At 40.3% G+C, this 22,684-nt stretch overlaps 1 protein-coding gene across 4 annotated transcripts in view; it reads left to right on the top strand.

Moving 5' to 3' along the window:
* AASDHPPT (aminoadipate-semialdehyde dehydrogenase-phosphopantetheinyl transferase) overlaps positions 1-15,407 on the top strand; it is a 45,770-nt gene extending 30,363 nt beyond the window's left edge. For 2 of the 4 annotated variants that reach the window (XM_075050007.1, XM_075050009.1), the window contains exon 6: positions 5,659-10,130. In XM_075050007.1, coding sequence (XP_074906108.1) covers positions 5,659-5,829 — 171 coding nt within the window. In that variant the 3' untranslated portion in view covers positions 5,830-10,130. Of the gene's footprint in view, positions 1-5,658; positions 10,131-13,738 lie in introns of those variants that run through there. The other 2 variants (XM_075050008.1, XM_075050010.1) reach the window with 2 other exon arrangements.
* Positions 15,408-22,684: the final 7,277 nt, after the last annotated feature.

Genomic DNA, 22,684 nt, shown 5'->3' with positions numbered 1-22,684 from the left:
TGAAGTGAAAATTTCTGTACTATTGCATTGTGCCTTTTCAGGACTCCTTCTAACAGGAATGTGGAGGAAATGAAAGTGGCCTTCTCTCTAACAGAACTGTAAAAAAGGATTCTATGTATTGCTAGATGCGTTGAGAGGAAAAGGTGTTCTTCATCTTAATTTAAGAAAATTAAGTGTGTAGACATTTATGCAATTGCTTCAGGATGTCAGTGCTTGTTTCTGTTCCCTCTCTGCTATCACAGGAGTAATTCATTATGTCCTGTTTGCAGAACGTGTACTTTCAGTGAGCTTTCTTCCCAACCTGATAGCAAGTACCTACAAGTCACAGGAAAGACCAATTGTTACTTTGAAGTACTGTAATTTAAATTCTCTAGTGTCAAGACTCTTAACAAAATGTCTGCTAGTGATTGCTATATGCTTGAAGAGACAGAACATTTATCTGCACCGTTACCTAGATCTAGACAGTTATCTGAGGCAGATTTCAATGAAAGGTGGCTGAGTTTATAATTCTTTATAATTCCTATGTGGGCTATAAAATATCTTTTCATCTATCACTTGCTAAATTTCACAGGACTTGTGATGAATTCAGTCAGAGCACACCTGTCTTCAGACAAGCATGTGCTGAAGTTCAAATGACATCTGTTAACAGTCTTCTTAGCTCTGAGGCTTAGTTCATATTTGGTATGCATCTGTGATGTCACTCGCATGGCTCTAGGCACAGTTTCTGCAGCTTTACCTCATCTCCAAAATGCCAGATGAACAGGAATGTCTCAATACCATGTCCCTTGTGCAAGGATATAAAGTGACAGGCAGCTTAATTAACTTTTGCTTTCAGTCTGCATTGGGCAACTTTGAGTTTTGCTGTGCTGTTACAACAAACACGAACCATTTTGTTGTCTCTCCATTTATTCCTAACAGTAGCTTACTGCTCAAATGCTGAAGCAGAGAATAGATATTTTTTCTCTTTTACCTATTTACTAACCTACCTTCATTGATGTGACAGGAAAGGATAACAGAATCTACAAAAAGGGCCTCAGATGGGGCCACCTCCAGCGCTTGCATGTAAGCAAGCAAGTACCTACAAGGCACCATTACGGACAAATACCCCAAACCCTCTCCAGGAACTCAGCATGCTGGGGTGTCTCTCTAAAGTGCCTATACACTGGTGCACACAGTATGGGGAATAAACATGATGAGTTAAGAGATCTGTGTGCAGTTGCAGGGCTACAGTCTTGTTGGCATCATGGAGATGTGTTGGGATGGCTCCCATGGCTGGAGTGTTGCAATTAAGGGGTACAGGCTCTTCAGAAAAGATAGGCAGGGAAGATGCAGAGGGTGAGTTGCCGCTTATGTGAGAAAGCAGCTGGAGTGCATGGAGCTCTTCCTGGGGATGGATGAGGAGCCAGCTAAGAGTTTATGGGTTAGGTTTAAAGAGAGGACAGGTCAAGGTGACTTTATAGTGAGTGTCTGCTATATGCCACCTGACCAGAAAGAACAAGTGGATGAGGTCCTCTACAGACAGATAGGAGCAGCCTCATGTTCACAGGCCCTGGTCATCATGGGGTGTTGAGGATTTCTTGGCTGAGCGAGGACATGTGAGCAATCCAGCCTTTAGCTGGAATGAAGCATAAGCATACAAAGTGCTGAAGCGGACAAGGACACTGTGTCCTTGTACGCTGGGAAAAGGAGGATAAGAAGAGCCTGACAAACAACTCCTGGATGCCGAAGTACGAGATAAGCAACCACAAGACGCCTCGTGAAGAAGCTTGAGCAGCCAATGAAAGGATAAGATAGCACCGCATGAAACGAGATATTGTACCAATCAGAGCATTGTATAAGGCACGTGCATAAGCACATAGGGTATATAACTGTGCTGAAAGTTGTAGTAAATGGACTTCACTTGATCACATTGGTCTGTGTGTGATGTCCCCTGTGGATCCTCTGCCGCAATGGGGGACTTCAAGCACCCCAGTATCTGCTGATGCGACAACACAGCAGGACATAAGCAATCCAGGAAGTTCCTGGAGTCCATTGATGACAACTTCCTTCTCCAGATGATAGAGGAGCCAATGAGGAAAGGCATTGTGCTGGACCTCCTACTCACCAACAAGGAGGGGCTTGCTGGGGATGTGAAGGTCAAAGGCAGCCTTGGCTGCAGTGAGCATGAGATTGTGGAGTTCAGGATCCTTGGGGCAGGGAGGAGACCTCACAGCCCTGGACTTGAGGAGACCAGACTTTGGCCTCCTGAAATATTTTCTTGGAAGAGTCCTGTGGGATAAGGTGCTGGAGCATGAAGGTAAGCAAGAAAGCTACAGCACAAGTCTTAGGAGGAGTGGCTGAAGGAACTGGGGTTGTTTACTCTGGAGAAGAGGAGGCTGAGAGGAGACCTTATTGCTCTCTACAACTGCCTGAAAGGAGGTTGTAGCAAGGTGGGGGTCAGTCTCTTCTCCCAAGTAACAAGTGGTAAGATGAGAGGAAATGGCCTCAAGTTGTGCCAGGGAAGGTTTAGATTGGATATTAGGAAAAATTTCTTCACTGAAAGGGCTATCAAGCATTGGAACAGGCTGCCTAGAGAACTGGTGGAGTCACCATCCCTGGAGGTATTGAAAAGACGTGTAGATGTGGCACTTAGGGACATGGTTTGGTGGTGTACTTGGCAGTGTTAGGTTAATGATTGGACTCGATCTTAAAGGTCCTTTCCAACCTAAATGATTCTATGGTAAAGCCTCGGAGGGAAGCAGGGCCCAAGAAAGCTGCTTAATATTCAAGGATCACCTCCTCCAAGCTCAAAAGAGTTCCATCCCAATGAATATGAAGTCGGGAAAAAATGCCAGGAGGCCTGTGTGGATAGACAAAGAGCTTCTAGCCAAAGTCAAACACAAAAAGGCAGCATACAGAGGATGGGTAACCTGTGTGGAATACAGAAACATTGTCTGAGCATCCAGGGACAAAGTTAGGAAAGCTAAAGCCCAGATGGAATTGAATCTGACCAGGGATGTCCAAGGCAACAAGAACAGCATCTATAAGTGCATAGGAGACAAAGGGAAAATGTGAGCCCTTTGCTCGATGAGACAGAGGCCCTGAGTACGAGGACATGGAAAAGACTGAGGTACTGAGTGCTACCTTTGCTTCAATCTTTATTAGCAGGACTGGCCTTCAGGAATCCCAGGTCCCAGAGACCAGAGGGGAAGGAGCAAGGAAGTTGTATGTACCCCTGTTGAAAGAGGAACAGGTCAGGGAATACTTAAGTAAACTGGACGTACCTAAGTCCTTGAGCCCTTATGGGATGCAGCCACAGTGCTGAGGGAGCTGGCAGATGCTATTGTGAGGCCACTCTCAATAATCTTTGGTTGATCATGGTGACTGGGAGAAGTGCCTGGAGACTGGAGGAAAGCAAATGTCACTATCTTCAAGGAGGACCCAAGGAATTACAGGCCTGCCATCTTGATTTCTGGAAAGGTGGCAGAGCAGCTAATTCTGGAAACCATTTCCAGGCACATCAAGGACAAAGGAAATCATCAGGACTAGTTAGCGTAGCTTCACCAAGAGCAAGTCATGCTTGACCAGCTTGGTAAACTTCTAGAATGAAATGACTGGCCTGCTAGAGGAGGGGAGAGCAGTGGATATTGTCTACCTGGACTTCAGTACCTTCTACCTCTGACACTGTCTCTCATAAGATCCTCCTAGAGAAACTGTTGATGCATGTACTGGATAAGCAGGCAGTGAGGTGCACTGAAAACTGGCTGAGTGGTTGGGCCCAGAGTGTGGTGATCAGTGTCACGAAGTCTGGTTGGAGGCCAGTAACTAGCGCTGTTCCGCAGGGGTCAAAACTAGGTCCAGTCCCATTTAACGTCTTCATTAATGATCTGTATGATGGGGCAGTGTACCCTCAGTAAGTTTGCTGGTGATGCAAACCTGGGAGGAGTGGCTGATATGCCAGGGGGTCACGCTGCCATCCAGAGAGACCTTGACAGGCTGGAGAAGTGGGCCAACAGGAACCTCATGAAGTTTAACAAAGAGAAGCGCGAAGTCCTGAACCTGCTGAGAAACAACCCCAGGCACCAGTATATGCAGATGGCCAGCCAGCTGGAAAGCAGCTTTGCAGAAAAGGCACAGGGGGTCCTAGTGGACACCAGGTTGAACATGAACCAGCAATGACCCTTTGCAGCAAAGAAGGCTAATGGTATCCTGGGCTGCATTAAAGTATTAGCAGCAGGTCAAGAAAGGTGATCCTTCCCCTTTACTCAGTACTGGTGAGGCCGCATCTGGAGAACCGTGTCCAGTTCTGGGCTCCTCAGTATGAGAGACATGGACATACTGGAGAGAGTCTAGCGAAGGGCCACAAATATGATGAAGGGACTGGAACATCTCTCCTGTGAGGAAGGGTTGAGAGAGCTAGGACTGTTCAGCCTGGAGAAGAGAAAGCTCAGTGGGATCTTAGTAATGTATCTAAATACCTGAAGGGAGGGTGCAAATTGGACAGCCAGGCTCTTTTCATTGGTGCCTGGTTACAGGACCAGAGGCAGCGAACACAAGCTGAAACACAGGAGGGTCCCTCTGGACACTAGGAAACACTTTTTTTTCTACTGTGAGGATGACCAAGATTGCCCAGGGAGGTTGTAGAGTCTCTGTCCTTGGTGATACTCGAAAGGTATTTGGATGTGGTCCTGGGCAACTGGCTCTAGGAGGCTGTGCTTGAGCAGGGGGTTTGGGCAAGAGGACCTCCAGAGGTCACTTCCAGTCTCAGCCTTTCTGTGATTACCAGACATCAGTATTCACTCCCCAAGCAGTTAACAGTACCTTAGCCAGCATCAAAAACGTGTCAATTTGTGTGATGTATGGAATAACCCCACTGCAGAGTAGGCCTGCTGAATTCTGTCAAATATTAAATATTAAGAATATGTTGCTTGAGCAAATGCTGAACTTAGATCAGCTATATTCATGTTCAATTCATACAGCTGTACTATTTGTCCTGCTGTTTGGAAAGAGTTATACTTACAGATAGCATACAGCAGGCTGCACAGTAACATGTGCTCAAAAAACCAAACCTTTTTTTAATTTGAAATGTGATTTTTTTCTTGAAGTGATGGAACTAATGCAGAGACCATGACATGCTCACCTCCAGTATCTCAGTCTGCACTTAATCTGGATTTAACACTGGGAATAGTGGGTTGATTGTGACCACTTTTGCCCTTAAATAGCGTGAGTTTCAGAGAAGTAAACACAACTCCAGTGATTGCTGGTATTGAAAAGAGTATGAATAGGCACACCTCTAGTGGAATAAATCCTCATGCTACCATCTCAAATAATCTTGTCTGCTGGAGAATGAAGTACAGTTTGTTTGTTGGTGGTTTTTTTTTCTTCCTTCTTTTCTGGACTTAAACACTCATTATGTGGTATTTGCAGCATTCTCTATCCCTCATTCTTTCCCTTTTCTGGACTGAGTTTCAAAGAAAAAATTGCTTTTTCTGTGTGGTCTGTTACATGTTTCTGTTAGTTACTGTATAGCCTAAATTAGGGGTAGTGACATTTGTCTCAACTGGAATATTTTCTTTCTGCTTCAGTGGGCAATGTGTAGTTTAAACTGGACAGGGAATACTGCAGGAAGAAAATGGAGATTTATTGATTCATGTAATACTAATACGTATTTTTCCTTAGGTATGTTCCATGGAGCCTAACCAACCACAGTTTATAGTATTGACTTTTGAAGATTTAGTTGCATCTGGTATTCCAGTCACACCTGAGGATTCTGCATATTGGGATAATTTTTGTTCTAAGCAGGAGAGTCCAGTGAAACAGAATTCACGTTCAAGATCAGAATGCTTATAAGAAAAAGAAAATTGTCAAAGTTTTTATGCTCGTACTCTACATAATGCAGCATGTGGGAATAAGTGCACATGTGTAAATAAAACATGCCTTTCCTTATTTAAACTAACAGTATGATTTTCACCTTTTTAAAATTGACATTCTTTATCAATATCTTAAGGAAAATGCGTGTTTCCTCACTGAAGGAATTCTGAGTGAAAAGTCTAAGCTGGCCACATGCTTTTTTGCTTTTCCATGCCTGTGGTTCTTACACTTCAGTAATGACCCATGCTAGGAACAGGGAGCAGAGCTACAATAATGTTGTCGATTAGTCAACAAGTGTTTAATATATAAAAATGTGTTTCAATACTTCATTTATGCTGAAGCTTAAATTATGATGCTGCCTTTTCTCTTACTAAAATAATAGGTTTACTCTCAGGTGGCTGAATAAAGCCAGAAGAATTGGTACAAATCTTTTTGCTGTTGCTGTATGGTGCAAGTGTTTGTACAACACTTTGTGTAATAGCAGAACGAAGAAGTCTGAATCTTAGTATCCTGGAACTACATCTGTGCAAAACTAGTTAGAGGCAGGGAATTATAAGTATTTCATATCCTTTTCACTTACAATCTTTGTTAATTAAAGCTTCCTGTATGTAACTTAGGAATTATTTTTTAACAGTTCTTTTTGTATTTTTTCCCTCAGCAACAGATATGAGCCAAACAGCAGTTCAGTTTTCCTAGACTTACATTTACATCTGTACTGTCCTAGACATTAAGTCATGGGGGGGGCAGGGGCGACAAACAAAAAAGCCCTATTTACATTTTTCCAAATAGGCTTGTAACATCTGAAGACAGAATATTTTATTGTCTTACAGTGAATTAAAATTTCTGGAGATCTGTAGATCTTGAGTGCACCTTTAGAGTATTTGTATTCTTTTTCAAAACAAATCCTATTTTGTGCCATTACCTCTCACTTTTTCTAGAAGTCATAGATCTGTCATGGTCCATCTAAATGTAAGGACATGTACTGAACAGAATGAGTCATACTGAATGGAATGATTTTCACAACTGAAAAGAGTTCATTTCTGTCCTACAGTTAAACATAGATCTTCAGTGACTTCAGGTTTGCGTACAACTTGGCTGCACCCTGTATTCTGACTAAAGGAGAATCTACATGTAGTGTAACCATTGAAACCATGCCTTATTACAAAGATGAAGAAAAGGTTCAGAGAGAGAAGGGTATGAGTTCCACAATATCATACAAGCTTTTGGAATTTTGTTGCAGATAATTCTGAATTCAAATATGCTGTTAAACTTTCCTATTTCTACCAGTTCTGATTAATATTTTCATTTCCATTTCAATGACTCTCTCATCTTGCATGCTAATCATAGTTTTTGGTGTTTTGCTTTTTTCCTCCAAAACTGCAAATCGGTGAAGCAGCAGCTCTTCTCTCCAGACTCCACAGGGGTTAAATTAGGTGTTCAGTAACTTCAAAGCTGAAGTTAACAGATATATGGAGTAATTTATATACAAATTGTAAGTCAAGTATTCCAGACTGTTTTTTTTAAATGAAATGCAACTTGAGAGAAATAGTTGGCACGCCATCGAGGCCAGAAAAGGCTATTCAGTGGGTATGTAATGGTAACACTTACTGGTGTAGGATATTTTTAACTGATTCAGTTGACTCTTCTTATTCTGTTCTACCTGAAGTGTACTGTAATCCCAGATGGGCAAGCACATGAAGGTGCTTAAGAGCTGAGATAACTAGAAGCATTGCCAAGCTGAAAGAAAGGACTTGTTCTGCCACAGTTTTAGGAAGTCTGCTGAATAAGGAGGCCTGTTCAGAGTATGAGAGGCTGGAGAGTACTGAGCTCCATGGCTGGCTGGCTGTTAACTGGGACAGTACATACCAATCCTCACCAGTCACTGAGGACCCCATCAATTGCAGCTGTACCAGCCAGTTAAAATTGCCAACTTTTTTGCTGGGACAGTGAAATGAACTGCAAATATGGGGTGAGATGAATAGAATATTTACAGATCTGGCGATATTTCTGGGGATAAAGGAATTCATTTTGTATTAGAGATTAGTTATTTTTGCCTAGTGACAGTGTCTCAAAACCGAATTTTTCTCTCATTGGAAAGAGTTTAAAAAGTTCTACTGAAATTATTTATAATATTGTTCTTGCATATATGTAGAGGACAAACCAATTCTGTTAAATTAGAAAATTACACTTGGTTTGCTTGCCAGGAATATGATAATTTTCAGGTCTATATCTAATTAGAAAGGTTAGAAAAACAAAGGAGTTTGTTTTGGTTAGCCTTCCATGAAACAAAAGCATAGTTTCTAACAGTCCAGACAGAATCATCTAGAAGATTGCAGTTCCTCATGTTATGATTTTTTTCCATGTCTTTGATTTACACTGAGCTATTTGAAAAAAAAAGGTTAATTTATTTTTTTTTTTTAACCTTAGGTAGCAGTAAGGTTAGGTGATGGTAGTGCCTTGTGAAGAGCTGCTTGAGTCAGGTGATTTAGTGTCAGTGCAAATGGACAGAATTTTTACACTTGGTTTTACCACTGTGGAAAAGAGCAGCTGCATAGTTATAGCATTATCAGCTAAAAGCATGCTGCTAAAAGGCCAGCAAGACACTATGACTCTTTATGAATGTGAATGATCCTTCTTAAAGTCATCAGATTTTTTTTCTGGGCATCAGTGTACTGCAGAGGCATGTATTGAAATAAGTGTTGCCAGTGTGTACAGATGAGTTATGTAATCTCACAGCTCTAAGTTTTTTTTATTATTTCACACACTTTTTAATTTATTATAATTTCCCTTATATGAAAAACTGAGCCCTGTATCCATATATGGCCATAACACTGGCTTCCTTGCATTTCCTTAGAATACAGTCTTAATGTCCATAGTGTTGCTGCTGTTTTTAGAAATACTGGTCCAGCACAGCTCCAGCTTCCCTCACTAATTGATGTTGTTGGCCCAGTCCAGTGCAGATGAGCTGATCTTTGCTGGTCTCCCATCACTCTTCTATCTGCAACAAATTTCCCAGTTATGTCTAGAAGCCCTCTGCCCTTCAGGTTTCTTCTCTAGAGCTCCATTCCTTTATCCGTTTTGTTTTCTATATACTGCCCTAGACATGACCATACCACATGCCTGGATTCTAAAGAGTAAGAAGCTGCAGAAACACAAGCTCTGCTCCACGTGAGCCTTTCCCAGCAGGGACTGTGACTAGGTAGTCTTTTTCCCTATGGAACAGGATTCACCAGCCTCCCTGTTACTCAAGTACAGATTCAGGTCCTAGATCAGATCTGCTGCCCTAGACTGCAGATCAACGCAGTGTTTCTGAGGAGTAGCTATTCATAGTCTGACCTAAAAAATTTTTAAAAAGTTTTAAAAAGTTCCGGTCTTAAGTGAACAGATTGTCAAAAGTGAATAAATGTGTCTTAGTTTGGATATATTGTCATGTTTAAACCTTTGTTTATCCTGCATAAAAATTCTTAGAGTGGTTAGGAATTTCAGAGGATAAAACTGTTCAAGACAATTTGCAGCTGTGTGACAAGAGACCGGTGCCATTTGATGTGAAAATCTGTAACTTTGATAAGTGGATCATAGGAATTCACTCTTAGCCTTTCACAAAGTCTGTACACCTATGCAAGATATATATTGTAACTATATTATGGGATCAAATGCACTGATGTTAATCAAATGTACTTATCTTAGACAAGAAATCATAGATGTAGCAGCAAAAGTAATGTAAATATGGTTGTAATCTATATGTCCTTGTAAACATTCAGGCAGCAGCTGACTGCAATAAAACCATGATCTACAAAGAAAATCCAGATAGGAAGTAAAAGATAGCTATTCAAGTGAGCATAGACTGTCTCTTTGTTGAAGCTTTACAAGATTATAGTGCTACACTCTACAAAGATGGTAAATGGTGCTTGGGCACAATTGATACAACCAAGTCTAAAACAGTGATTTAGATTTTCCTCCTGAACTGCTGCCTAATTCTGCAGGTGGCTGGACATGCTAATTTGCGCTTCATGTTCCTCCAGAATATGGATATTTTGGATTGCTCTACATTATGTAGAAAATGTAAGCATGAAAGTAAATTCTGACTTCTCAAAAGAGCCAACATTTTAAAAGGGTTTTTTTTTTTTTTTTCAAAAAGTCACTTTTTGTAAAATGTTACTTTCTTGTGCTGTGTGTAGTTTTTTGTGGCCAGATACTATGTATGACTTCTATTTCTGATAAGATTGAGTTTAATTTCTTTCTTGAAATAAAAAGCGGGTTATTTTATGTTTTTGCTCTGATTTTGTGTTGTCTATTTATGGTTCTACCTTTCTCAGTTATTTTTTTATCTCACTATTATTTAGATCCAGACATAGGTGGGATTACTGAAACAGTTGCCTAACACTCCTTTGTTATTTTTGAAACAATTTATGGGAACTCAGAGCTGTATACTCTTAGTGACATCCTTTAGATGAATCGTGAAACAAAGGTCTGGACCAGCTGTCCACTCTCTGGGATTTTTATAAGACTAGGTGTGTTCAGGTCTGTCTTCCGTGACAAAGACACTCCCTGGTTTCTTCCTGCAATTTTAATTTAACAATGTGCAACCTAGTTTCTTGACATAACTATGACATAATGTTTGTGTATTCTATGTTAGAGTGAGTGTCTCCTCATTTGGTCTAAATTGCAATAGGGTGAGGTTTAATGCTTGTAGGAAGATATGTATTTTCAAATGCAAGGCTACACTGTTGCATAGTGTTACTTACATAAGGAAATTTCTGAAGAATTTTTTTTGGAACTATGTTGTAGAACACAAAGGTTCTTTATTTTGTAGTAGGAGCTTATTTACACAGAAAAAGCACTTTTGCTTGCACAAGGGTTTTCTTTAAAACCCTTGAAAAATTGTTTTGGATTTATAAGGGATGTAAACAGTAAGAAAATGGGGTTTTGAGTTGAAATGCATCTTTGATCCTCCAACATCTAGAGGTACCTAGACACCTTTATTTCTACTTTACAAAGCAGTGAAAAAGCACTCTCATACTTCAAAGTGTTAGAGAAGCTGCCCAGCATCCTGCCATATAAAGATGTATTATTCATAGCGCAAATAGAAAAGTATCTGCAATAAATGTGTATAATCCGTTAGGAAATAGTTTGCATCACTACTAACAACTGAATAGTTGAATTTGAATACATTTTAAAGCTGCCTTTTTATGTTTTCAGTGGCTATCAGCCCAACAAGAGAAGGAATGGCTTGGGTTGGGGCATGGTGTCTAGATGTTGTCACATCCAACTTGCTCTGTGTATAACTAACAAAGTCTAATTCTTCAAACTGAACTAGGTGGGAGCTTCTGATGATTAAAGGTTTTATCCAGTGGCTATTACAAAACATGTGAGCAGCTGTGGTAACAGGATACAAAACCCCAAACTTTTTATTCTCCTGCCAAAATCTTATTCAAGTGCTAATTTCAAACTTTCATTTCTTGTTTCTTGGTTGCTAGGAATTTTACTGAGTAGTAAACCTGCCTATATAAGCCTATAACCTGCTGATCAAATTTGTTTCTGAAAAGGGGATACATTTTTCTTATGCTGAGGAGGATTCTGAAGGAGTTTCTACCCTTTAATCAAAGTTTTAATCCTCTGAATAAAGAATTTTAAGTCATTGCTTTGCAGATGTGTTCAAGGCAAGTGCACTACCTACCAATCTGCCACAAAAAAAAAGGTATAGGTCCTACTGAAGGCAAGCATTTTTTTTGAAGTTCCAAGCTTAGAAATGCTGTGTGTTAAATGTACTTAAAAGGTTTGCCAGACTGCTTGTCAGATATGTACTAGGGATTTAGGGGTGCCTGTTGAACATCTTGAGCAGGCTTAGGGCAGGAAGCGAACACCGAGGTTCCCAGCATAAGCAAGGTGCAATGGCAGACCTGTATGCGATACCAGAGCTTGGAAGGACTGATGGAGCTTTAGGAAATGGTAACGTTCTCATGAATGGCAAAGCTCTAAAGGACTTGGATGTGGTTTTCTTCAGGTTCGTGTTTTTAGGTTTTGATAGCTGTGTTGTAGATGTATAAATGTCTCACTTTGGATTTGATTATTACCCTGTTAAGTTACTCAGGCATTTAAGTCTAGTCAGATAGTCCACAAGGGCACTGAGATTTTGATTGTGTCAGGATTTGAGGACTTAGCTGAGTGTGAAGCACCTGAATAAGCAGGGGCATCAATTCCATCCTGTTTCTGCGTGTGTTGATATGCCTTGTGCTGTGCCCTTGGTACCACAGGACCTCTAATGCATCTGCCTGAGGTACTCTTTGCTGCAACAACTTTTAATGGGCTAGTCCCAGCATGCTGAAAATTCCTGCTGGCAGGTTGTTGTCACTGAGCTGACAAGAAAATGTTTTGGTATCATCACCAAAAAGTGGTGCAATGTTTCCCTAGTAAATTAATGGAAAAGATGAGTCAGGGAATTATATGTGAAGATCTTAATGTTGTACTGCAAGTAATAAGGGGAAATAAATGTAAAAGATAAGTTGAAAGTGTATTAATGCTAGCTTTTAAGTCACAAAGAGAAGTTCTTAGTTCTGCTTTGCTCTAAGGTCTCTAAGCAGCTGAAATTATTTCAATCCTTTTATTTGGGTTTCTTTTTTTTCCCCTTAAGGTTAAATAGTAGTATCCACGTTACACACTTCCAAAATTCCTGTTAAGGTTTTCCAACTATCTAGTGAATTTCTTGTCATAGTATTTTAATGTTTCCAGCCTTGGTTCGGTGTTCTAAAAAGTTGCTTTCCTTTAATCTTGAAATAGGCTGAAGTTCACTCAGTTAGCCAGTCGCATCCATTTTATCCATGGGAATCTCTGACCGGAGGCAGAAAGCAGGAGCTTGGACTGCCCCTAAATTCACATACAGGTTAGCCACTCACCCATTTTCCTACTCAACCATGCCCTGTGCATCCAGGATCCTCTATGCCTGTGGAAACTGTTAGCTGCCCAGGCAGGGTGTGTTTGTAGTACTTTCCATTGATACAGCATTGCTAAGGGGTGGCAAAGGCTGGAGTCAGATGGTGCGTCTCAGATATTTTCACAAAAATACTTCAGTGTTGTAGTTTAAGCCCAGCCAGCAACTAAGCACCATGCAGCCGCTCACTCACTCCCTTCCACCCAGTGGGATGGGGGAGAGAATCAGAAGGAAAAAGGTAAAACTCATGGGTTGAGATAAGAACAGTTTAATAGAACAGAAAGGAAGAAACTAATAACGATAATAATGACAACACTAATAAAGGAATTGGAATATACAAAACAAGTGATGCACAATGCAATTGCTCACCACTAGCCAAGCGATGCCCACTTAGTTCCAGAGCAGTGATCCCTCCCAGCCCCACTCTCCCCAGTTTATATACTGACATCACATGGTATGGAATACCCCGTTGGCCAGTTTGGGTCAGCTGTCCTGGCTGTGTCCCCTCCCAACTTCTTGTGCCCCTCCAGCCTTCTTGCTGCCTGGGCATGAGAAGCTGAAAAATCCTTGAATGAGTATAAACACCACTTAGCAACAACTGAAAACATCAGTGTGTTATCAACATTCTTCTCATACCAAATCCAAGGCATAACACTATACCAGCTACTAGAAAGAAAATTAACTCTATCCCAGCCAAAACCAGGACAATCAGCAGAAGCGAGAGCTTGACAGAGTGCAGCGCTTCATCCAACCTGCTGCTGCTTAAACAGCCAGTGGTTATTTGGTTGTTCAATGTGACTCTGTTTTAGTCAGAGGAGAGTACATGGTCCTGTTGTAAGGGCTCTTAAGCTCATTATTTCTTGAATTAACTCACTCAGTCAAGTAACGTCAGTACTTGACGTCACTGAATATTAAACTCTCAATTGCATGACTGATAATAAGTTTTGTTTTTATTTCTAGTGTTGAAGCTAATGCTTCTGCCCCATGAATTTACTAATGGCTGTTCTCGCCAATGTTTGCAGTTTTTGCCATAATATCGATGTAGTGCTGGTTTCGACTTTAAGGCATCGTAGATGGCAATCCTGACAATCAGTGCAGAAGGGAAGTGCAAAAAGGCTAACAAAAATATGAATGATCTTTATAAATATGATTACAGATTTTATATATCATGCATGATACGTATTGTATTCTGTATATGTAACGTATTAACAATGTAATAATTTTATAAATGTATTATATATTTATACATGTAGACTTACATATATATGCACACACTGTATTACAGTATCATATCTTTCACTTAAGGATAGGCCTGTATTTCCTCTGCAGTTTGTATAGGCGTAAGTACCCATATGTAGTTAAAAAATGCATATTTTTCATTGTAGAGTGTTGTTTGATATATTTAAATGGCTGCCTATTAAAATTACTTTGAGATTGCATTTGAAAAAGCATACAGGCAAAAATCTGAAAATACTACCTTGAAAATATTTTCCCTTTAAGGTGAATATCCTGTATTTTCTCAGCTTCAGCAGCGTAGTTTTCTGTAATTTAGCACTGCTGCCGTCAGGTGAGTGGATTCTCGGCCCATCTTTCAGCTGATTGTACAATGTGCTCCTCATCCTCATTGAGAGCTTTTGTGAAAGGTACAGTGAACTGCTTATTCAATGAAGTCACTGGTCTCTTTGTAAGAGAAATGGAATTTTTCTTCATGTACTAAGTTCAAACACTGTCTACTGAATAGAGTAATATTCTCAGTAAGCAGTGTTTACTAGCTACGTAAAAGCATTTTGTTAATCTTATGACAGTTACGTGACCTACAATTACTTAGCTACCTATATAACATTAGGAAAATGTATTGGATTAATGTTGTACAGTAAAACTGTGTGTGGGTAAAGGTGGTACTTCAGTTCTATACATGCTTATACCGTAATTAAAATTCTCATGTGAGTGAAAACAGTGTATTACAAAGAGACTGATCTTTCTGATATCATTGTTTCTGCCTAATTGCTTTTTAGGATCTTTAGATGATTGGCCTTGTTAATTTAGAATGTTTTCCCTAAAGTGCAGTAGGATATTTATTTGCATTTAAACTGGGGCAGGCAGGCAGCTCCTACTTGCAGAAATCATTGTTATCTTTCCATTACCTTTTGGGACAAAAAGAACAGCAAACTGCTTATGGCAGTGGAGCACATTGGTTTCAGTTGGCTTGAGTAACGTCAGATAAGCTGGCCGTAGAGCTATGTAACATTGGTCGTGTAAATGCCTTTAAGTAATCAGAAAATAAATTTATCTTCTGAGACGACTTAAAAGAGGGAAGAAAGTAATGTCAGCTGAAGGCAGTAATTTGTCCCAGAGTAAAGGGCTGCTGAAATAGTGAAGAAACCTTGTATGTGCCAGCAATTTTAAAATATATCTGATTAATTTATAAAAGTCAATTACGGGACTTCTGAAACAGTGTGATAGAATTATTATGGGGTTTGGTTTGGTTTTTTTGGCATGACAGTAGTTTGAGTGCAGCACTGATTGAGTTGTTGAGTTTGTATAAACAGGCTTTTAAAAGGGAAATAAAAATGCAGTTGCATTAAAATTTACATTTGTTAATACAAATATATCTGTTTCAGCCACACAATGTGTTTTAATTCATTTCTTGTCAGACTGCAGTCAGTTCATCACTGACAGAGGTATCAGAGAGTTGCTATGGATATGTAGCATACACACACACACATATATGTGTACGTATATATACATTATATATATAATGATATACACATAATGAGCTTTAAAAGAACTAGAAACTAACCCTATCTGTATTAAGGAAGTGTAAGAAAAGAGCTTCAAGAGCAAGTAATACAAATGGTACAAATACATTTGGCTGATGCAAGAGACAATTTAAGGCCCAACAGTAGGGAAGTTAAAAACAGTGCCTTGAACAAATAGGAGACGAAGCAGATTAAGACATAAATTTTTTTATCTGTTGGAAGCTTTTATTAAAAATACATGAATTAAAAAATGTGAAAAGGAGTGAATATAGTTAAATATCTATTTTTTTCTGTGTCATTTATTGATTGGTACTTTGTATGAGGGAAGTTAACAACAGAAACCCAAGAAACAAGACCGCATTGAATTTATTCTGCTTTAGCCTGTAGGTCTTAAGGGCTTTTCTAGTTCAACACCCAGTGTGACAGAGGAAAATCTGTGGTATCCTAATAGTACATGCTTGAAATATGTTTGAGTTTCTAACAGGTCTTCAAAAGAAGAGTCGAGATACAACTGTTTCAGAAAACAAATGCTTCTGAAAAAGATTCTTGACATTGTGGGTTGGCAGGTAGCAAAACACCTGTTAATTAGAAAAGCTGGTAGGTGTATCACAGCCAAATAACTACTGTGTCCCGCTTTGAAGAGGTGATTTCGTGGTCCTGGTGTAAGGCACAATTATCAGAAATGCTGCCTACATCTTCTCCACCACTTAGCAGTATAAGTCCTGTAGGACTTACAGACACCAAGAGTGAGTTTGTGTAAAAGAACATTATTGGTAAAAGAATGATCAAGAGCATAAGTTTTAGCAAAAATCTGAATGTAAACTCCTGTGAACTCTTCCATCCTGAGGTGCTGAGGATGGACAGCTGTTAGCTTCTATACGCCTGCTTGAGATGATTCCCCAGCTCTAAGGAATCTGATTTCAACTGTAGGACACTGAGTCAGGTGTTGGTCCATTACAGTACACAGGGCTTCCCTCCTGGGCTTCAGAGGGTCTCTGAGAGCTCTCATTAGCCAGAGAAAATTGGTCAGAGAAGTGAGGCAGGCCAAAGACTGCAAACCAGTCTAGCACCTGAGCTGGCATCAAAAGAGACTTTGAAAGGGGAAGCTTTACTTTTTAAGGGAAGTACAAGGGCAGCTAAAACCTAATTCTGTGTAGAGCAGTTTATAGTGTGATTTTTGTGCAAAAACCATTGTTCTAGGGTTTATAGATTCTAAAATAAGATTCCAGTCCATCTTTTTTTCCTTAATGGCTATTAAAACATGCACTTTCAATTAGAAACAGTACAGGACAACAGCACAGCTAGCAGATAAGAATTAAGGACTTTTCCAATCCTGGTGGTAAAATATTTTTCTCCATTCCTCCAGCTTCCAAAGTGTAACATTTCTGTATCTCTAACATACATTTTCTTCTAATTTTATATATGACTTCTTGTTAATGTTGTAGGTCTAAAATGGCCTTGCTTCTATTTTAGTCAAGAAAGGGCATGTAGTTATGTTTTAACTCAATACCCCCTAATATAAAAGTGTCATTTAGAATTAGTCTCTGCCTGTTGGCTGTATTTCTGTGGAACCCTAATAAAATCATTTCCTGATGCCTCTGTTTCTCCTCTGTCTGCATATCGTCAGCTGAAACTGCAAGCTCCTTTTGAGAAAGAAACTGTCTTCCAGTACTTCATAAAATGGAGGCCTGGTCTCAGCTGGAGCCTCTTTGCATTACTCTTGCACAAGTAATACAGGAATAATTGAATCCCACCAATGACAAACCTAATAATCCAACAGCAGCTCCTTCGAACTCAGATGATACTGTTCTTGTATGTGGCGCATGATCACGAGTCATCGTGCTGATACAAGACAGACTTGGCTGTTTGACTGCTAATACACTAACAAGATAGGTATAGACCTTGGGTGGCTCCTGTGAGTGGAGGCGTCACTGTTAGACTCTTCCACCTTGGCATGCTGCATTTCTCTGTCTAACCTATAGGTGGTTTTCGGTTGAAATTTCTAGCAGGTTTCATGCCTGCCTGCTCTTCCATTTGAGTTAATAAGTCTGTAATAGAATTACAGAATATCTATGCCAGTAGTGTTTACACAGCAGGCAGTATGCCAAAGGCTTGACAATGTCATAACTTAATTAAATGTGAGTGTATGTATGAACTAAAAGATAATTCAGTTGTGCTTAGGGTATATGGCCTCTGCTTACCATGCTTTCCTGCTTAACCTACAGTTTCTTGGCCAGAATATTTTTATTTTCTGCTGGCCAAGGTCTCTTTTGTGATGCTGATTACATCCCAAGCCAGTTCACAAATACTGTATAATAACAGCACACTCTTCCAGCATTCTCCTCCTCCTGTTCATGTTCTTTTACCCCTTCCAGTTTAATTTCCCTGTATAGGGGACTGAGTCTGAGTCCCTCTTGCAGTGGAGATTGTCCTTCCCTTGTCTGCAAAGCTACTCAGTGCAATGGACTCCCATTTCATGCAAGTGTAATTGAATACCTGCAATGTGAGTCTCTGCGTATTTTTTTTCAACTTTTATCATTTCCCCTTTCTCCTTCTCAGTTCCTTTTTTGTCCTGATACACTTTCCTCTTTTCCAATCTAAAGCTCCTTTTCTTTTTCCTGAAACAATAAATCTACATTTTACTTCCCAGGTTGCTTCCTCCTCCTCTTCTTTTCTGCTACGTTCCCGTTAGATCTCTGTGTCGGTGTGCTCCCCCTGCCCCATAAACTGACCTGTATTTCCCGTAATCCTGCTGAAGTGATAACCACCAGCGGTAGTTGTAATCAATGCGTCTGGTCATGATGGCTGCATCCAGCTCAAAGTGGATTCAGGGGAGACAGATGACAACACAATAGCCAAGGGCTAATTTAAGCAATGCACCCACCTAACCACAGTGCTGGTCAATGTCTGACTCAAGCCAAATTTGGAAGAAGCTAACATCTGTTGTCAGTATGCAAATATGACTATGAGTTAATTATCTTACTCAATAAATAGTGGACAGCCCAGGGCCCACTGAGCTCCCCTGCACGGCAGAGGGCTGCGCACCAGGATCTCCCCTTAAGTAGGGATGCCTCTCAAAGTTACTCCTCGAGGTTGAGAGATTCCTTGCTGCAACAGATTCTTGGTAAGTGATTAATAGCATGCTAAACTTTGAAATCTTAGCTAAGTGATATAAAGGATTGATTTTGCATGTACAATCCTTTAGACATAAACTGTTGACCAAGTCTGGGACTAGGATTGGATCCAGCTGCACCTAGACTCCTCTCTGAGAAAGAGTTTAGAAAGCAAGGGGGTCCTTTCTGAACCTCATGACTCTACGTGAGGGTGTCCCTGACGGTTTTGTCTGACCCTGTCCTCTATGCAGTAAATATCAAGTGAACCTTATCATCGAATCTTGTTAAACCACAGTCACATTTACTATCAAACTTTGTTAAATGGCTGTTTTATATCAGTAAACATATTGCTACTTCTGTCTTACAAGTGAAGTGCGTCACTTCATCTGTGACTGCCGTGTGCTAGCTACAGAGGTGGGGAAGGTGCATCCAGTTAGACTGGCTCAAGCTACCCTGTGACACTGTTTTCAGGCAGGAGTACACACATTCAGGTCCTTGCAAAGATGATGCCTGCTCTTTTTGAAAAGCAGAGTCACAGTAGGGTTATATTGCTACTTTGGTTCTTTAAAGAGCTTCACTGTATCCTTGTGGGGCAGGACCTGACATTATAATGAGACAAGAAAAGTGTCTGGTTTTGTGCCACATGGGTCTCACTGGCATTGTTTTCCCCTTTACATGGGACCTTCAGCAAGTCATCAATGCATTTGCTTTCTCACTTGTAAAAGGGGTGATACATTTCTATCATCCAGTGGCTTGCCTTGTTTAGTGCCTCAAAGCCCTTGGATTCAAGCTTTTGCAGAAATGAAAAATACTTAAAAATCATTACTCCAGTTGGGGCTATGGGTTTTGGAAAGACATCAATGGATTTTGGAGGCTTTAGTAGCTTAATGTTCAAGCAGAAATCAGCATAATCCACTGTGAAGGTTCCTGAGTGCATCCACACATACTTACTGCCAGCGGAATAGCTTTTAGCTATAGACTATGCCTGGATGCGTGTAGGTGCCAGCCTACCACTTTCTTTACCTCTAGCAGCCCAAGTAGGACCAAGGAGTCGACTACACAGCCACTGCGAGCCCTCTCTGGAGCATTACTGCTCTGCCTCTTCTTCACACCTTCCAGGCAGGTCTCCCTGTGTCCAGCTCTTACAATTAGCTGTGAGCAAATATGGCACTTCCTGGGTCTGATAAACTTTTATAACTAACGTCAGTCACTAGGCAACATTGAAGCTGGTCTTGCCTTGAATCAATTAAAACAAAAATATTCAAATTATTAGTTTGATGGAAATGGTGAAATCACACAAAAAACAGTTATGCCTTCTCATTGAGGTGGTTGATACTAGTCAAAAGACTGCAAAAACCAGGTACCCCACCAAAAGATTTCAAAAAATATGTTCCCCAACAGTGTGGTAAGTCAAAAAAGAGAGCTGTTTCCCAAGGTACGTATGAACTGTCTGATTGTTTGACTAGGAAAGGAAAATGTAATAAGCTCTGCCTTTACTGAGCTCTGGTAAAAGCTGGCCAGTGTGTTATGCAGAGACCATGTTATGCAGAGGCAACTAGTGAGAAACAGACCTTGGACTCCTTGCAATGGCTGAAGGCCTCTTCAGTGATGGAGGCAAAATTGAATTTTGCCACAAAGAAGATGAAAACAAAGTAATTGGAAGGCACTGGCTCTGCTGGAAAATACATCATTGCCATCTGGGAAGGTGAGATCAAGGGAATATGGTTACCTTCAGCTTCCCTCACTTTATTCTGCTATATGTCTAATACAAAGACACTTCTTTACCTTCAGACTTTCTCCCTCTGTTTCAGGGCTGGGACATGGGCAGTGACTGGGCGAGGGCTGAGCTGGATATGCAGCAGCATGGCTCCTGCTGGGACTGGGGAGGTCGTTCAGACAGAGTCACACAAAAGCAGTGTCTACCCCTGCTTGTCTGTTAGCAATGATAGCTGGCTCACCTACCTGTGCCTAAAGGGAGCTGAGTTTTGGGCGATCACTAAGCAGTTCTACAGCTGAGCAGGCAGGAGCATCTGGAAAACTTGATATACACATGGGATGAAAAGCTCGTGTTGGCAATTGATGCTGGACCATTTCTGCAAATGCCTTAGCATCCTACATATAAAGGATTAGCATCCAGGTTAGCCTGTGGTTAGTTTCTTACTCCTACCTGAATGCAGGAAAGCAGAGAATTAGACAGAGATGGCAGAGCAAAGTGGAATAAGCAGGAGAGTCTTTGTAATTGGTGCCTAAAGGTGTCCCGTAGTCTTTTGCACAACAGCGTCTGATTGACAGATGGGCCGGGAAAGAGTCAGACCCAAGTGTGTGAGATGCAGTGTTATATGGGAGCAAATGAGGCTTTCTCCTGTTTGATTCCAGGCACAGGAAAGCTCCAGCAAAGAATCAGAAACCAGAGTTCACTCATAAGCTGCTTCTTTCACCCTCTCTATGACTTGTCTCAGCTGCAAAAAGGAGAAAGAATTTTAAAACAGAACCTAGGCTTCTGCTCTAATTTTTGTTTTGGACTCGCATAGGCTTATCCTTTCCCTCATGTCAGATATAATCATAACAATGTTAGAGAAGTTCAAATAGCGTTTGCGAATGCTTTCTGGAGAAAAACCTTTCCCAATTTCTTTTCTTTATTCCATATACTAAGCTTCTGATTACTTTTTAATTTATTTTTTATCCATGATTTTTCTGTTATAAAAATTGTGTCCTTTAAGTTTGAACAGACAAATTATCTTCTCTAACTCAGATATCACATATTTTACTCTTGAATTTGAAACAACGTATATGATATGACAGAGGAGTAAGTAGAACTGTTCATATAGCTCAGCTTGGGCTGGACAGCCTTTAAGATGATCCTAAATGCCGATACAAATTTACCCTTAAATTATTTCTATAATGTAGTTATTATTTAAATTCTTGCAGGAGAACACATTTGTGGTTCTATTGCCAGACAGCTTGCAAATTTTGATGGATATAAATGAGGACTGATTTACCCCAGATCAGCAAAGACAGCTGTAATCGCAGACCTCTCTCTGCCACTAAGGTCTGTCAGACTCAGAGGCTGCCAGTAGAAGTATTGGGATCTGCCCTGGATTCTGGTTTCCAAAGGATCTGGAGCTAAGCCTAGGAAGAGTAGGGGCCATATCCACTCACTGTTGGGAACTCTGATAGGTCTGTTGTATGCTGTATTTAACTCCGTGATTTGAATTTACATTCAAGTCAGATCTTTTGTACAAGCGTAATTGTGTCAAAATCTTCTAGCCTATTTCCATCAGCCCAGAGAGGAATACTCACAAGCTGAGCTATTACCTTGAGCTTGCTAAACCATTGAGTTGGTGGTTGTAGATTTCTGTGCTGCGGCTATAAACTGACTAATTTCTGATGCTACTCATTTCACTTCTTAAAAAAAATCTTGGTATTTTTAGTTAAGTAATAACAGGTAAAAAACATCAAAGCATCAGTTTAAATGCTTTATATTTTCATTGTCTCCTTGCCATCAGGTACCATTTAATATTCACATTTTTGTGGTGAGTCGCATTCTGCTTTGTGCTTTAGGGCTGTTCCCATGATCTGGGGGCTTGTTGTAAACCTGAGTGGTTTTATTTTTCTTTTCTAAATAAATAAATTCTATGGGCCAGACCATTAGCACACCCTAATTGGTTTAGTTCTACTAAAGTGAAAAGAACTTTGCAGACTAAAACCAGCTTATAGTTTGGCCCAATATTCTTGAAATAATGATCCCATTCAAAATCCACATCCTGCCTGACATTTTCAAGGCTGGCCTTGATTTGAGTGTAGAAGTACAAGATGTCTACTGCAAATCTAATGATGCATAGAAAATAACTATTTAAGCTAAATGGAGCATTGCTTTTACTACCAGAAGCCATTTAAGAATTCTGAGAACCGCTACTACTTAAGCTGTGTTTATAATGTTTATCTAAATGCAAATGAGAACATTGCTGTTTATATATATGCTTGTCATTTTGTTTCACATAGTTGGTCAGGGAAAAAGCTTTGACAAACTTTCT

Source organism: Buteo buteo, chromosome 18 (genome assembly GCF_964188355.1).
Source record: "Buteo buteo chromosome 18, bButBut1.hap1.1, whole genome shotgun sequence".
In the NCBI taxonomy this organism is placed as follows: Eukaryota; Metazoa; Chordata; class Aves; order Accipitriformes; family Accipitridae; genus Buteo; species Buteo buteo.
This window is presented reverse-complemented; position numbering and strand designations above follow the sequence as displayed.